General features: G+C 42.2%; 2 protein-coding genes across 23 annotated transcripts in view; one reads left to right on the forward strand and one right to left on the reverse strand.

Annotated features, from left to right (window-relative positions):
* NMS (neuromedin S) overlaps nt 1-9,536 on the reverse strand; it is a 52,535-nt gene extending 42,999 nt beyond the window's left edge. For 3 of the 9 annotated variants that reach the window (XM_072741519.1, XM_072741520.1, XM_072741521.1), the window contains exon 1: nt 8,712-9,536. In XM_072741519.1, coding sequence (XP_072597620.1) covers nt 8,712-9,405 — 694 coding nt within the window. In that variant the 5' untranslated portion in view covers nt 9,406-9,536. Of the gene's footprint in view, nt 1-8,413; nt 8,544-8,711 lie in introns of all 9 variants that reach the window. The other 6 variants (XR_011997823.1, XR_011997824.1, XM_025992438.2 and 3 more) reach the window with 5 other exon arrangements.
* The window catches only part of CHST10 (carbohydrate sulfotransferase 10), a 29,985-nt gene continuing 21,609 nt past the window's right edge, over nt 9,115-17,490 (forward strand). For 3 of the 14 annotated variants that reach the window (XM_072741510.1, XM_072741517.1, XM_025992445.2), the window contains exons 1-3: nt 9,115-9,253; nt 9,550-9,588; nt 11,242-11,327. The gene's annotated coding sequence lies outside the window, so the exon portion shown is untranslated. Of the gene's footprint in view, nt 9,254-9,546; nt 10,579-11,241; nt 11,328-17,490 lie in introns of those variants that run through there. The other 11 variants (XM_072741512.1, XM_072741518.1, XM_025992447.2 and 8 more) reach the window with 9 other exon arrangements.

Below are 17,490 nucleotides of genomic sequence, written 5' to 3' on the forward strand. Positions count from 1 at the left end.
AGCAACAGCACCATTTTACATTCTTACCAGCAATGTATGAGTGTTGCATTTCTCCACAACTCCTTGTTTTTGTCTTTTTTGATCCTAGCCATTCTAGTTGGTATAAAGTGGTATCTCCTTGTGACTTTGATTTTTATTTCCCTAATGATTAATGATGTGGAGCATCTTTTCATGTGCTTACTGGCTATTTGCATATCTCTTTCGGAGAAATATCTATTCAGATCCGTTGCCCATTTTTATTGAGTTTTTTTTTTTGTCTTTTTGTTTTAGAATTGTAGAAGTTCTATATATATTCTAGATACCAGTCCCTTATCAGAAACATGATTTGCAAAAGTTTTCTCCCATTCTATGGATTGTCTTTTCATTTTTATAATAGTGTCCTTTGAAGCACAAAATTTTTTAATTTTGATGAAATGCAACTTATATATTTTTTGAATTTGTGCAGTGGTGTCATACATATCTAAGAAACCATTGTCTCGAGGTTGCAAAAATTTATGCCTATTTTTCTGCTTGTTTTTTAGTTTTAGCTCTTGCAATTAGGTCTATGGTCCATTTTGAGTTAATTTTTTAATATGATATGACAGAGGTGTTTTTGTTTTTTTTTTTTTTGGACAGAGGTGTTTAAATCCATTATTTTGCATGTGGATATCCAGTCATCCTGACACCATTTGTGTAGAAAAGACAATTCTGATTTCATTAATGGTCTTAGCAATCTTGTCACAAACCTATTGTCCATAATATGAAGGTTTATTTCTGGACACTCAATTCTACTCCATTGATCTTTCTATCTCTTCTTATGCCAGTTCGACACTCTCTCGATTACTGTAGCTTTGTAGTAAGTTTTAAGTTTGAGAAGTATGATTCCTCTGACTTTGATATTATTTTTCAAGATTGTTTTGGCTACTCTGAGTTTCTTGAATTTCCATCAAATTTTAGGGTCATGTTGGCAATTTCTCCAAAGAAGCCAGCTGGAATTTTGATGAGGATTGCAATGAATCCGTAGGTCAATTTAAAGAGTATTGCCATCTTAACAGTATTAAATCTGATACAGAAACATGAGATGTCTCTACACTTGTTTAGGTGTTCTTTAATTCCTTTCAGAAATGTTCATAGCTTTCAGAGTATAAGTTTTATACCCTTTTTGTTAAATTTATCCCTAAGAATTATATTACTTTAAATGCTATTATAAACAGTATTGTTTTCTTCATTTCATTTTTGGATTGTTCATTGCTAGTCTATAAAAATACAATTGATTTTCATAGGTTGGTCTTGTACACTGTTACTTTGTTCACCTCATTTATTGGTTCTAATAGTTTAATAGAATCCTTAGGATTTTCTGTATGCAAGACCATGTCACCTAAAATAGAAATAGCTTTGTTTATTGCTTTCCCATATGGATACTTCTGTCTTGTTCTTGCCTAACTGTTCTACCTAAAACCTTCAGTAAAATGTTGAGTAGAAACAATAAAAGTGGACATCTTGTCTTGTTCCTGATCTCAGGGGAAAGCTTTTAGTCTTTCACCATTAAGTATGATACTATCTGTGGGGTTTTGTAGATGCCACTTATCAGGTAAAGGAAATTCCTTCCTATTCCTAATTTATTTCATGCATTTCTAATAAATGGGACTTGAATTTTGTCAAATGCTTTCTTCTGCTTCTAGTTAGTCATGTGATTTGTCTTTACTGACATGTGTATTACATTAGTTGACTTTCAGATGTTAAGGTGATCTTGCATTGTGAGATATATCCCACTTGTTCATGGTGTATAATCCTTTGTATATGTTGCTGAATTCAGTTTGCTTGTATTTTGTGGAGGATTTGTGTGTCTGTAGTTATAAGACATATTGGTCTATAGTTTTCTTGTGATGTCTATGTCTAGTTTTGGTATCAGGGTAATACTAGCCTAACAAAATAAGTTGAGATGTATTCCATCCTCTTCAATTTTTTGGAAGAAGTTATGAAGGATTGATATTAATTCTTCTTTAAATGTAGAATTCAACAGTAAAATTACTGGGGCTTGGATTTTTCCCTGTAGGAAGTTTTAAAACTAATAATTCAATCTCTTGCTTGTCATAGGTCCACTCAGATTTTCTTCTTGAGTCAATTTTAGGTAGTTTGTGTCTCTCTACGAATCTGTCCATTATGTTAAGTTATCCAATTTGTTGATATAAAATTGTTCAAGTATTCACGTATAAGACTTTTTATTTCTTCAAGTTTGGTAATAATGTTCCCCCTCTCATTCCTGATTTTAGTAACTTTATTTATTCTCTCTTTTTTTCTTGGTCAGCCTAGAAAAATGTGTATCAATTTTGTTGATCTTTTCAAAGAACAATTTTTTTTGTTTTGTTTTTCTCCCCATTGTTTTACTATTTTCTTTTTCATTTCTTTCCATTTTAATATTCATTATTTCCTTCCTTTTTTCTTGCTTTCAGTTTAGTTTGCTGGTCTTTTGCTAGTTTCATAAGGTGAAAGGTTAGGTTAAATTTGAGATCTTTCTTCATTTTAATGTTCCCATTTATAGCTATAATACTGCTTTCAGTGTACTCCATAAGTTTGGGTATGCTGTGCTTTTATTTTCATTAATTTGAAAGTATTTTCTGATTTCTTCTTTGACCCATTGGACTGTTTAACCTAATTTATGTATTTTATGCATTTCTCAAATTTTCCCCCATTATTGACTTCTAATTTAATTCCATTGTGTTTAGAGAATTTTTCTTTGTATAAATTCAACCCTTTTACATTTATTGAGGCTTGTTTTATAGCTTAGCACACACATCCTGGAGAATGCTCTGTGTATCATTTTTTTAAAAAAGATTTTTATTTCATTTACTTCATGAGAGATACAGAGTGCACGCGCGCACGCGCGCAAGAGAGAGAGAGAGAGGCAGAGACACAGGCAGAGGGAGGAGCAGGCTCCATGCAGGGAACCCAACGTGGGACTCGATCTTGGGTCTCCAGGATCAGGCCCTGGGCTGCAGGCGGCGCTAAACTGCTGCGCTACCAGGGCTGCCCTACTCTGTGTATCCTTAAGAAAAATGTGTGTTCTGCTGTTATTGGGTGGAATGTTTCATAGATATCTATGAGGGCTGATGTTTATAGATGAGAAAAATGAGATACAGAAGGCATTAGTGGACTATCCAATGTTGCATGCCTAGCTGGTCACAGAGGTGGAATTATTAAGGTGAATCATGTGAAACTGCCATTCTTGAACATCAAAAATTAATGATTATCAACAATTTCTTATAGTTCAATCCCACACAACCTAAATCTCCTAACTTTCAGTCCAGCATTCTCATCACTAAACCAGAATATTATGTTAGGATAGTCTGTGCTACATAAGGCATACACCCTGAGCTATTCTTGGCTTACGACAATGAATACTGATTTTGTGCTCATCTTATTCTATTCAGATACTGCAACTTTCCTCCGAATGGTGACAGAGGGATCACAGCTGCTTCTATTTTGTGTGCCTGCCTTCCAGGGCATATGTCAGGGGAAGAGAACTTCAGAATCACATGGCATGTTCTTAATGGTGAGCCCTATGGGTGGCTTAGATCACTTCTGTGTACAGCTCATTGGCCTAGTCACATAGCCCAAACCTACTCTGTGTGGCTGCCTTACTTCCAATAGAATTTTCTATCCTTTGGCCAACTACATTGAGAATGTAGTCTAACCTGACAGTAAAGTGTGCCTTCTCATCTCAAGAGTTCAGCATTTGACTCTTCAATCTCTTTGGCTTTCCTCACTTTAATACTTAAAATGTATTTTAAACAAATCAAAATGTAGGGCTGAAATATGCCTCAGAATTCAAAGACGAAATAAATCCTATTGGTGGATTTTTCCTAATGTGAAGCCCTATCATATTTTAGCCAATTTAGGAGAAATTATTAACAAGACAAAACAAAGCCCCATAAAGACCATAATAAACTCATTGGAGGTTTTCTGAGGGTCAGAGCATGGGATCAGCCTATTTCACTTCACTGCCTCCTGGTAAACAAATAAATGAATGAAAACCCTTTGAATTACAGGGCCATCTACAAACTGGAAAGGGACATCAACTTGTGTGGGTCTGGATAATCTCTACTTCTACAACTACTGAGAAGAACCGTCTAAGTAACTGAACATTTCACAGTTCTAGAACTACATAGAGATGCTTGGTTGTGGCCATTACAGCTTTCTCAAAGGCTCAACCTGGGAAAAGTCTCATTTCAACTCTGTTTTAAAAAATCTCATTTTGACTCTCCTTGTATACCCATCAAGGGAGCCAAATGCAATTTTTCAGTGGGCTCCGAAAAAGGACCTTGGATGTGCGCTCTCTGTATGCAATTTTCCATTGCCTTTACAGTCGAGGGTGGCTGAGAAATAATTTCCAAGCACATGCTGTTTAAACAAAACCCAAGGAAGCCTGTGAGTGGCTGGTGTCAACTGTCAAGACTGAGATGAGAGCTCAAGAGGGGGACAACCAGTATTGTGGGAACTGTCTCTTGCCTGGGCTGACATGGAGAATGCATGTGGCATATTGAGGAGATGGGGAAGTGGTAACAAGGAAGACAATGTCAATTTCTTGTATCTGACACCAAGGGACCCCAAGTCCATTTGTGCTTAAGCCAAAATGAAGTACTATAGAGAAACTTGTAAAATCCTACTACCAAAAGATGATCAGAGGAATGAGCAAATTCTTACTCTCACAGAAAGATGGCTCTTCATATAACCCATATCCCCATAAGGACATCTGGGTTTCTCTAGATGTATTTATTTGCTTATTCCACTGGTTTGGTTCAAATAGACAGCAATAATTTGGGTCAGTGGTTAACTTCCATTATTTCATAGTATCATCTCCAGTCTTGACTTTAAAGATATACAGTTGGCAGTTGTGGAAGGTGAAAGAATCTGGTATATTTTTCTCTTACCATTAAGAATTTGGGTTTCTCTTAGCAGCAGTTCTCAAACCTTTTGGCCTAAGGATTCATTTACTCTCTTAAAAATTATCAAGGGGGATCCCTGGGTGGCTCAGCAGTTTGGTGCCTGCCTTCGGCCCAGGGTGTGATCCCGGAGTCCCAGAATCAAGTCCTACATCGGGCTCTCTGCCTGGAGCCTGCTTCTCCCTCTGCCTTTGTCTCTGCCTCTCTCTCTCTCTCTGTATCTCTCATGAATAAATAAATAAAATCTTAAAAAAAAATTATCAAGGAATGCAAAGAGCTTTTGTTAATCTGGATAGATATCCAGATATCTAAACTTAGGGAGTCAGTAATTAAAACTGAGAAATTTAAAACCTGTATTTATTTATTCACTTGAAAATAATAACGTTCCCATTATATGGTACCATAAGTAACCTATTTTAAGGAAAAATAACTATATTTTCTGCAACAAAACTTTAGCACTGTTTATCTTTTTCCAAATCCTTTTAATGTCTTGTTTAATAGAAGATAATTGGATTCATATACTTGTTTCTGCATCCAATCTGTTGCCATGTTATTTTGGTCAAAGAATATGAAGAAAATCCTTCTCATGCAGATAAGTAGAAAAGGAAGAAGTATTTTAATAATCTTTTCAGATAATTTTGGGTGTTTAACACTAAGCTTAAACTCGGCAAGTGGTAGTTTCTTGAAGTTTAGTACAACGTGGAATCTAAAACCCTGTCATGAACTTTTCAAACTATGTGACATTAAAATTCATCAGCCTGGGTGTTTTCCAACACCAAAAACCAATTCTCTGATTCTCCAGACACTAACTGAATGTCTCACAATTCAATTTTATTCTGACACTCCCTGAAGTTAACGTCAAACTCCACAGGATTAAGGGCTCAGTCCCACAAGGATGTTCCCACTTCAGACACCACTCAAAAATATTGGGTCCCCAAGATACCCATACTTCTGTCTGAGTCTGGCTTGGCTACAAATCATAGGTTCCATGAGCCCTCCCCCCGCCCCGCCCCACTCTCCTCAGTTTTGATTATGTTAGAACAGCTCACAAAACTAAGAGAAACAGTCTATTTATTACTACAGGTTTATTATAAAGGACACAACTCAGGAACAGCCAAATGGAAGATATTCCTAGGGCAAGTTATGGGGGGGCTGTGTGCATAGAGCTTCCATGCCCTTTCTACATGGCCACCCTTCCAGCACCTTAATGAGCTTACCAATGTAGAAGCTCTCCAACCCCCGTCATTTAAGTGTTTTCATCACATCAGCAGAATTGGTTATTAATTCACTCTTAAGCCCCTCTGCTCTCCTCAGAGGCTGGGGGAGGTGGGGCTTAAAGTCCTAGGCTTCTAATCAAGGTTTGGTCTTTGTGGTGACCAGTCCCCATCTGAAGCTAGCTAGAGTTGCCTCATTAAAACAAATGATGCTCCTATCACCCAGGAAATTCTAAGGGATTTAGGAGCTTTGTGTCAGGAACCAGAAACAAAGGCTAAATTAGAACAAAAGATGCTCCTTTCACCCTTATCATTCAGGAAATTACAAAGGTTTTTGGAGTGGTGTGTCAGGAACCATGGAAAAGGCCAAATATATAATATATGTGTCTTATTGGGCCACAATCTATCAGTATACAATATACCAAGAAAGAAAAAAAAAAAAAAAGGAAGAATGAAAGGAAAGGTTGTTAATATCACCACTGACTGAATCAGAAAAATCTTTAAATATTGGGATACTGTCAAACTCCTAGTGGCAGATACAGGTTTTCCAAAAGCTTGAATTTTCACTTAAAAGCCTGCGTTTTATCACTGGCAACAGATACCATCAGTTGTTTCCCTGAAGTGACAGGCTCATTTCATTCATTTTGGAGAAAATGTCTGCCAAATACCCAAGTTTGTGTAACCACAGTGTGTCTGTCAGTTCTCCTTTGAAATAAAATGGTGTTCCATGAAAAGAAATATCACAAACCATCACCCAAGAGCTTGGCCTCCAGACAACCACCATACTTGGCTATGCAGCAAGAGGTCTTGTGTGCACTTCCCATCCCATCCCAAAGGGTATGCCTACTTCATGAAGGACATTCCTCAGTGACATTTTTTGTTTTTATTGCAAATGCTTGATGGTGACAAATGCAATGCCCACCAATCCCATTTTATTCCACTGCCTAGATTCATGCTAAGTGTCATCAATTTTACCCATCACTACTTTTGTGCCATCAGAACAAATGTCTAAATAGTGAAGACAACCAATGTCCTAGCATTGCTGGGAAAAAAAAGTCTCGACATTACAGATCCAGGGGTACAAGGATCACACTTTGAGAACCACTACGTTAGAAACTATCCTCCTGTTATAAAGACTAAATATTAATACTTTCCTGAAGTTCATTCATAGAAACAAAAAGAAGAACTAGAATAATTCGGGAAATACCCCAAGAAAAATACTCAGTTACTTTAGTCACCAATGTGTATGCCCTAGAAAGAAATATATTTTTAAATATTTGAACAGCACCTTGAGAATGCAGTAAGTAAATGGTAATGATGAAAGTCGTTTATGTTTACTGTAATATTTACTACTGGAAGAGAATTGTGCTATGCATTTTATTTATTTATTTATTTTAAAGATTTTATTTATTTATTCATGATAGACACAGAGAGAGAGAGAGAGAGGCAGAGACACAGGCAGAGGGAGAAGCAGGCTCCATGCGGGGAGCCTGACGCAGGACTTGATCCCAGGTCCCAGGATCAGGCCCTGGGCTGAAGGCGGTGCTAAACTGCTGAGCCACCCGGGCTGCCCTGTGCTATTTTAAATGCATTATCTCCATTATCTCCAATATTCTATAGAGCCATATCCTTATTTTAAAGATGAGGAAAACGGGACACAGAACAATAACATAATTTGACAGTGTCACAAGCTATATGTGGTGCTGTAAAGATTTGAACCCACAACGCTTAATTCCCAGAGCTTGGACCCTTAAACCCTGCATTATATTCTACTTCTCATTTGAGCTCCAAATTTACTTATTGTGTGTCTCCCACATCTGTGTGTCCATTCAGATCCTCATGGAGAAAGCCAACAGTCTGTGTCAACCGTAGCACCCAAAGAAAGGGTTTAATAAATATCAGGATGAGTGACCAAAAGACCAAGTAAACCACCTTGCTATCTTTAAGCCACAATGGTTAGTAACCATGTTAAAGGTGAAATTCTGAAACGGCAAGCCCCATCCATACTACGTTTAACTCCTTAAGAAGGGAACCAACAGGGTAGGCCAATAAAACCGTGATTCTTTGAAAGCTTGACAAGTTTTACCAATGCAGGTGAATGCGGGTGTGCACAGTATCTACCACCTCGTCTGCTGAACAGATACAGCTAAATAGATACAGATACAGCGTCTGTAGGTTAGATCAAAACAAAGCTAGTTTACCTTTTCCAGGGCAATAACCCCCCCAACAGCTTTGGGATTGGCTTCTCTACCAGGCTCTACAGCCTCAGCGTCTTACCCACTTCTGCAGGTTAAGAAGTCACAGCTCTATAGGGCAGTTAACTGTCCGGGCCTCCAGCAGTTGTGTATTAATCACCTGCACCTCGACAACAAAGTTGCATCCCCCGGACTGTCAGCAGAGGGGCGGTCTGCAAAGAACAGAAGGCCCAGCTTTTACTGGGACGGCTCAGCTCAGCAGAAAATGCTGGGAAGGTAAAAACCGGTTGGGCCTTTTTCCAAGCTTGGATTTGTTTCTTCTTCATTTTTCCAAGTTTGGACTTTTTTTTTTTTTTTTTTTTGGTCCTCAAACATCATACCTGTTTTTTCCGGATGGAGATCTGGCGGCATCAGGTTCGGCCGCACGTCTCTGTGCAATTTCCTGGGACGGAGTTTGTTCGGGAGGCGAAAGGACCTACGAGGTGCAGGGGCCCCTCCGCCGCGCCTCCCCGCGCGGCCCCGGCAGGCGCGCGCACCGTGGGGACGGCGGCGGGGGCGCGCGCGCGCGGGCGGGGGCAGGCGGGGGCGCGCACGGGCGGGCGGCGGGGCGGGCGGGGGCGCGCGCAGCCGGGCGGGGGCCGCGGCGGGCGGCGGCGGCGGGCTCGCCCCCGGGAGAGGGCCTCGCGCGCCCGGCTTCCTCCTTCCGGCGCGCCGCCGCCACATCCCGGGCCGGGCGGGCCGCGGCGCGGAGGCCGCCGGTGGCGGCGCCGAGGCCTCCGGGCGGGGCGGGCCTCCCGCGCTCCCGGGACGCGGGGCCCCCGCGCGCTCCGCCCCCGGCCAGGCCCGCGAGGCCCGGGCTGAGCTTCGCCGCCGGCGGCGCGGAGGGGCCCGGGGACCCCGGCGGGCTCCGGCTCCACGGAGGGTGAGCTGGGGGCGGGCGGGCTGTGGGTCCCGTAGCGCCGCGGCCCCGACCCGCACCGGGCGGGCTGGCGTTTCTTTGTGAGCACCGTCGCGGTGTGTCTGGGTGACTTGAGCACCTCGCTGGCTGGTGCGATTAGCGCGGAGATCGCTCATCGCGCTAATTATGCAATAAGGCGGCGGCGTCCTTGCTGCGGGATGGTGTGACCGGCGGGATGATTGATACTTGGTGATCTCTAATTTACTTCTTTCATCTTTGGCTGCTGATCTGCATTTGCGGTTGGTGCACGGCGAAAGAAGACGTTCCGCTTGGGCGCAAGGAGCCTGCGGAGAGGGCAGGTGAGAAGGCACGTGTGCACCCTCCCGAAGCGCCCGGTGAGGTGTGCCCGGTGAGGTGTGCCGGGTGGGGGAGAGCGGAGAGGGTGGCTGGAAATGAGGCCTCCTGCCGGAGGGGCTGCAGAGTGCCCCCCGCCCTCATGTGGACGGTCGAGGGGCCGGGCAGAAGTTGGAGGACGAAGTAGGAATTTCTGCACTTCTGGCTGGGAAGATTGAACCAGGTTTTCCAAAAGCTGTCGTTTTTGTTTTTCCAAGTCTCTGAAGGCAGGAAAGGGCCGGGCAATGAATAGAAAGCGGTGCAGCCAGGCTCTGCCTGGTTAGCTAAGCCCGAGGACTGTCATAAAGGGCTTTTTTTTTTTTTGGTCTGAAACACCCAGAGCCTGAGGCTTTGGGCCATAAAGAGTTGGGTAATGGTCAGTTTTGACTGCCAGGGTGAGAAATGCCTCAGACATTCTGAAAATTAGGTAGCTCAGTTCAGGCTGGGCAGCTCAGGTTCGGTCCTGCAGCTCAGGCTTGCTGGTCTCCAGGACCTTACTTATTCACTCGGAAATTTTCAGTGACTGGGTGAAAAGAAAAAGACACAAAGAAAATAGTCTTCTCCCTTTTCTACCATTATAATTATGAGCCCATCTTGGCCCAAAATTGGAATTTCAAGATGGAAAGAAAAATCTTTCTTTTTTTTTCTGCACTTCTTTTTTTGCTCTTGACCCTGAAGAATAGAATCTCAAAGTAATACCTGAGAGAAAAATTCTTTCCTTCGCTGGAATGAAAACTGGAGTGCTTGCAAAACTAAACAAAACAAGGAAAGACTCAGGAAGTATCCCAGGCAGTTTGCAGGTATATTCAGATCTTTGTTCAAATGCTTGAGGTTAGATGATAAAAAGGTGGGAGAGAGCTGGAAATGGAAACGGGAGAGAGGTGAATTCAGGACCTTTCAGATTGCAGAAACGAAGAGTCTGTTTTCTTCTGATACAGGTCTGGAAGAATCTGGATGTGAGTACATAAAGCTTAATCTTTCCATCTGCATAATGTGAAATTGCTTTTAGTTTTAACATTGAGCTCTTCAGAGTAAAAGGAAACACGGCTAGACTGTGCTACATGAATCCCAAGCAGTTTGGGCTACATTATGTGTTAAATGAGTTGTATGTTTATTTTGCCAGCCAACTCTATTAAATCTGTAATCTCTCTAATTCCACAAGTTCGGCTTGTTTCCAGTTATTCATTCATGATGTGTCATTTGGCTAGAATTTTGCCGGGGTGTTAAAGCCTAAAGAAATGCAAAACCCAGAGAACATCTTGCTTTGGAAGATTTCATCATCCTCTACAGGAATCCTTTACCCAATGTCAAACATATAAAATAGATAAAACAGAATTTGATTTTTTTTTTTTTTGCTACAAAACTTATTTTATTTTTCATATGAAGTTACAGGGAACAGTCTTTTAAACAGCTACCCGTTTTGGCACAGTTAGAACATTTATTCATTTGCCAGGAATGCCAAATATAGCCCACCTCTGTAAGAGACCTGTTGTGCAAACTGTACTGGAATAATCAAAGTGGTTAACTATTTCCCAAATATAAACCAAGTTGTATTAAATAAGTTGATCTTATCATTTCTAATGGTGCTTATTGTTTTTGTTTTTAATTATCTTATACAGTGACAGGAGGAACCAAGAATCTCAGGCAAAGCAAATACTGCAAGGAAACGTGGATGCCAGGCCTCAGAAGTTAGATTAAGGAGAATGTGAGCTCACTATTTGAGATTCATGTCATTTACCGTTCTTCTCACTGCCTCTTTTCTTGCTTGTATGGAGATTTTAGGAGATTTAAAACTCTTAAATAGGAGTATGTACACTTATACTTAGAAATGTTTTCTTAAATATAATAATAGAAGCACCTTCCCAGGCTGGGAATTAGGTGAGTTTGGTCCTTACTGACAGCAGTGCCTGACGTGTAGATAACCCCAGGCAGGTGTTTGCTGTGTGTTATCATTACTCATGAAAATCTGTCTTTACCTCAGATACATTCTTCAGCTGGACAGAGTAAGGAGTGTGTTTGCATTTCTGGTAACTAAGGATGATTAATCATTCTAAGACAGTAAATTGTAATGATCATGGCCAAGTAGACAGAGGAAATTTCTGAACTTAGATTGAGAGAAACCCTATAAATTTAAAAATCCCCATGACTGTCATTGTCATGGCACTTTATATATAATATGCATATATATAATATATAAAAGATATATAAAGATATACATAATACATTTATATGCAGTATTTTATTGCATAGTAATTTATTAATTTTATTGATTAGATGATAACATTTTCGTTCAAAATCTAAAGATACAGAAGCGTTGATTGTAGAATGCCTCCGGTTGCGCCAGCCTCTAGCTACGCAGTTTCCCTTCTTCCTGTGAATCCCCCCCAGTGCTACCAGTTGCTTGTGCATTACCAGGCTTTTTTTGGTGAAGTTTCCTTTAGTGCCTGGCTGTGTTTTGAATGAATGTTTTAAAAACTGAACATTGGATGCATGGTCCTTTCCCTGGAGTATGTATGTGATCAAGGTGGGGATCTAGGACTTTCCAGCTCAGTAAAGGACTGTGGACAGGATTCTTTATCTGGGCCACTCCCTAGACCTCTAGCTCACTCAGCACGAGGGATGCTGTCTCCTTGCTGCTTTTGAGACACTGGGACACTAACCAAGCTGTTGGCTCGGGTGCTGCAGGATTTCCCTACTCTGTTCCGTCTCTTTTCAGGATTCCCCTTACCCTTCTTTGTTATTAACCGTGGCCCTACACACTTGGTGTGATCACTATTTGTTTATTGGCTTGTCCACCTCTCTAGAAGCACTGGGAAAGCAGGGAGTGTTGCCATATCCCCAGGGCCTAGGACAACTCCTGCCTCAGAGTGGGCACTTGATCAATATTGCTGAATGAATGACAGTTGGAAAAGAATCTATTTAAACAGAGTTAAATGGACTTATTTACCATAGGACTTTTCAGAACCTTTAATAAGTCAGTATGTATAGCAAAAGTAGAACAGGGCAGGTGGAGTCAAGCTCTTCAGCAGAAACCCAGAAAGGTTTTGTGCTTTTGGATGATAGCTCAAACACAGGGAAAAGCCACTGGCAGCTGACCAAAATGGATTTACAAGCATCTTTTTGAAAATGCAGGGGAGGGAAAATCTGCACTAGAGGATGGTAATAATACCAAACCCATTGTTAGTCATTACAAACATATAAAATGTGTGCTGTGTTTCTTTTAGATTAGAAGGGGGAAAAAAAGACTGAGACTTTTGGTAGGTTCAGCTCTGTTCTTGCTTCCCTAACCCTGCTTTCCCCATAAGAGGAGAAACCACCTTAACCACCAGTCTGACTTGTGGGTTTTCTGAGTCCAGCCCTCTGGCTTGGCTTCAGAACCTGACATCTCTGAGTGAAAGTCTCATTTAATGAGTGGAAATAGGAAAGCTCTAAAGATGGGTATGCTGACTCCGGGGGACCCAGGGGCTCAGTTCAGGGCACACTGTTACCACAGGGGGCCTGAGGAACACTCAGGTTTGCCACCATTAGCTGCAAGAGGCAACTTGAGAGTTGTCTTGGCTCCTTGAACAAAGGAGAGTTAATTACAGAAAATGTCAGGCTTTTTAAAGGCCATTTGTCACCGAGCTACTGGGAGAGCAGTGGCCCTTGGCAGAGGTATGGAGGAAGGACTGTTTGTTTCAGGCTCTAGTCTCTGTGCACACAGAAAATGAGCCTTGAGGGTGTCATCGTCGTACAGGAGGCAAACCTCATGGAGAATTGGTATATTCAGGGAAACAATCCAGATTGTGGGATGGGCTTAAAGGAGCTGGCCCTAAGGGAATTTGGAATGCCTTTCGTTTTATTTAAACAAATGGGGAAAATTATTGTAATTTTTCCAAAGTCAGACCAAATCCTAATTCAACAGAATCTGGTTACCTATAGGTAGGAGGGCTGGAAAGAAGAATAAATTGGAACAGTGATGGAGTTCTTTGATTCTTATTAAACCTCTTTAAGCTGTTTTTACAGAGCATCAATGGATGCTAGTTGACAGATATTCTTTTGCTGCTAGTTTTTGTTCTTATAATAGAAGGAGGTGGTAGGAAAGTGGCTATTATGTCAAAATGCCTAGAATCTGCATTTTAACAGGAGGCACCCTGGGATTTATGTGGGCATTAACAGGAAGGGCTGGGGACTTGGACAAGCAGTTCTCAGCCCTGGCTGCTCATTAGAATCCTGTGCAGAGCTTTTAAAACAAGCCCTGTATCCATTGCCAGAAATATGTGTTCTCTTGGCTTCAACATTCTTGGGGCCCAGGGCCTTGCTATATTTTTTTTAAAGTTACACAGGGCTGGAACCACTGCCCTAAACATAAAGTCAGACATCATTAGGTAGATACCTAGATTCAGAATGTATGAGCTCTCAAAGCAGAAGCATGCTATGGCTAACTGGAACCCCTAGTCTTTAGGATCCGTGAAAACCCAACCTGTTAGATATTGTGGATCTTTACTAGTTTATGTGCTAGGTTTTAGCAACCTTGATGGCGATGATGATGATGGCAGTGGTGGTGGTGGTCCTCGTTGTCATTGTGGTCATCTAGGAGGGTAGGTCTAGGTGGTGATGCAGAACACTTAGCTGTGTTAGAACACTTCTGCGCCACTTATGTAAATGATGTTGAGCCTGGAGAATGACCAAGTGGATAGTGCTTTACATTTTTGACTGTGCTGCTGGAGAAATAGTTTCAAAATTTAAATCAGGTCATGACACTGCTGCCCCTCTTCTTATGGAAAACTCTTCTTCTGTGGCTTTTCATTGCTCACAAGGTGAAACTAAATTCCACAAACTGCTCTTTAAGATGCCGTATTCTCTGACCATAGCTGCATTTGCTCATCTCTGACATTGATCTGGAAACTCCGGCCACTGGGGTTTCCTTTGGTTCTTCAAAGGCCCCTGGCTTGCTCCTGCCTACCCTCAGGCCTCCATTCCCTGCTGGTCCCCTGGGGACGTCCTTACATAAGTGCTGTCCCTGACCTCTCCACCCAAGTTCTATCCTTTTGTATTTTCCTCCCATAGAGCCATGTCTTCACCTCACACCACTTGTGGGATAGACTTCGTTGCATGTGTGTCTCTCTGTTAGACTGCAGACTCTATAAGGACATAAACTGTGCAGATGTGTTTGGTTTGGGACTCAGTGTCATATCCCTGGCTTCTGGTTTGTTGGATGGATGAATATCCCTTTTCATAATGAATTTGGCAAATAATTATCTTTAGGTTATTGTGTCCTTAAAAGTATATGCAGATGAACATCTACTCATGTTTGTGTGTCATATGTAATGAGCTGTAGAGATAATGGGCCTAGGGGAGGGGTATTTGAGAGGGACCAGGCTTTAGTCTTACGGTTCTGGTTGGCGCATGTAGTGCATGACTTGGAGAACAAGTGCTGGTTTATCTAAATTTTCACCTTGACAGCTTTTTTTTCTTAAGTCTATGTGTAATTTGTGAATTTCTTCACAATAGACCATGAAAAAAAAAAGGTAAGCACTTAAAATAGTGCATCTCTCCACCCCAGGGTTTCTCAGCCCAGCAGGAGCCTCCCTAGAAAGCATCATCATGTAATGCAGTGTTTTCCTGTCAGCCTTGGGTGAACACACTTTCCCACCTTCGGCAGCCAACCCCGCCTTTCTCTGTGCAGGGAAGACTACCTTCCTAACCCCCTTCTGTCAGAGGAGTTGAATCTGACAGGTGTAACCCCCTGATGGAGCAATAGCTCTCGGGTGCAGGGTGATTAGAGCCAGGCGGGGGCATACAGGGGCTTCTTTCCTTTAAAAACACTTAAGTGAGTACAGCAAAACTATTAGAGCCAAGAACCTGTTTTTGTTCTATTAGTCTCTGTACTTTATGTTTTAAATATTAAATCATTTTTAAAATAAAATAAAAACCAATGAAGACAGAGATATATTTACTGAATATCCAGATACATGTTGATGTTGTCACTTAACCACATTTTCTCCCAGCTGTAAAAGTATTTACCATCCTTTCCTTCGCTTTACTAAGCAGGAACTCTAGTGAGATCTCTTAACCCCCACCCCAGTCAGTATATTTAAGTTGTATATCTATTCAAATGCATGTCAAGTACTGTAACTTATAATTTTATTTTCAAGTAATACTGAAGTCATAGTAGTTTTTAATTGTTTCCTACTCTTAGGTAATAGGTATTAGATATATATAAGCACTCTCACTGGATATTGGAGAAATACTTTGGGGTTGAAATTGGAGGCTTCATGCTTTAAAGAATTCGGAAACTCTCAGGTAGAAGGTTGGGTGAGGGGCCTTCAGAAGTGCCTTTCAGCTCTCCGGAATTTTCCCTGTAAGTTTCTAGGTGGATGTAGGCATTCAGCAAATAATGATTGTTGTCTAACTGAGTGCCGGGTACTATTCTAGTCCTTGTTCTACTCAGAGGCACTTATATTCTAGTAGGGGGCCAGATGGTGAACGAGTAGTAGGTATGGTGCAGGAAATGAAACAAGGCAGAGTGTTGGAGAGGGGCTTTGGGGGGTTCCAACAGAGTGGGTGTCAAGGTGAGCTGACTTTTCCTCTGCTGTGCACAGGAGAGCAGGCCCTGCTTACTGCCCATTTACAGAAGTCTGCTGGCCAGCAGCGAGCACTCCCTCTGAGCCACCTTTCACAGTGACCGCTCTCAGGCTCTATGGCCTGCGAGGGCAACTGCACTGGGGCACAGGGTCATTGTCAGGCCTCAGTCTCGTCTGGGCAGCTCTACCCAAGACACTGGTGAGGGCCTGCAACTTTATCTTTTTTTTTTTTTTTTTTTTTTTAAGATTTTATTCATTTATTCATGAAAGACACAGAGAAAGAGGGAGAGACACAGGCAGAGGGAGAGGCAGGCTCCATGCAGGGAACCCGACATGGGACTTGATCTTAGGTCTCTGGGATCACGCCTTGGCCTGAAGGCAGGTGCCAAACCGCTGAGCCACCCAGGCTGCCTAGGGCCTGCGACTTTATACTCCTCTTCTCAAGAGAACATTTTTTGGCAGGGCCTAGGGTTTATGCATCACACAAAACTTCCCACGTCTGCAGCCCTCATCAGGGTCCCCAGGTGTCTTTGGTTGTCCCTGCCCAGTCCAGGTGGGCTATGATAGGGACGAGAGGGATGTGGAGGCCTTGCAGATCTCCCTTCTGACTCAGGGTAGCAGCCAGGCTCACAGCAGGAGAGGGCACTCTAGATGTCCTAGTTCAGTAGGGGGTTTAATTGAAGTCCCTTTTGAAGTTGAACGTGTTTCAAGTAAAATTGCCTATCGGGAAGAAGACATTGGCTGATGTATTGTAAGTTGTAGAGAAGGTGCTTCAGTGGGTTCTGTCTCACGGGGGGCCTCACAACACACTGGTAGGTGTGCAGTGGTGGTTTTATCTTACAGATGAGAAAATTGGGGAGATTTTCCAGAAGAGAATAGACTAACCTCCCCCCGCCCATCCCTGGCCCCAGGCCTGGGTGAAAGAATAAAGTATTCCTGGCTTGAAATTAAAATCCAGGACTTAGGAAGGCAGGCGTGGCTTCAGGATAATGCAGGTCTCACTTTTCTCCTAGCCCAGATGTAGAGATCCTATCCCTGAGCTCCTTGGCTTCCTGAAAAGCAGATGATATGACCCTTCATTTTCATGTAAGGCTGATTATTCATTATCTTCCTACTTTTATGTAGAGGTGAACTCAGTCCACAGACTCAAATTAGATCCCTTCAGAAAACTGGCTCCCATTAGAAAGATGAGATTCTTAAGCCATAAAATCTAAAACCCTCCCAAGTGCCGGCTTGATACCCAGGAGGGTGCCCAGGGGCCAGAAGCTTCAGCCTCCATCTGATCATGGCAGGACACTGTGA

The sequence above is a fragment of the Vulpes vulpes genome, chromosome 16, assembly GCF_048418805.1.
Source record: "Vulpes vulpes isolate BD-2025 chromosome 16, VulVul3, whole genome shotgun sequence".
Lineage (NCBI taxonomy): Eukaryota > Metazoa > Chordata > Mammalia > Carnivora > Canidae > Vulpes > Vulpes vulpes.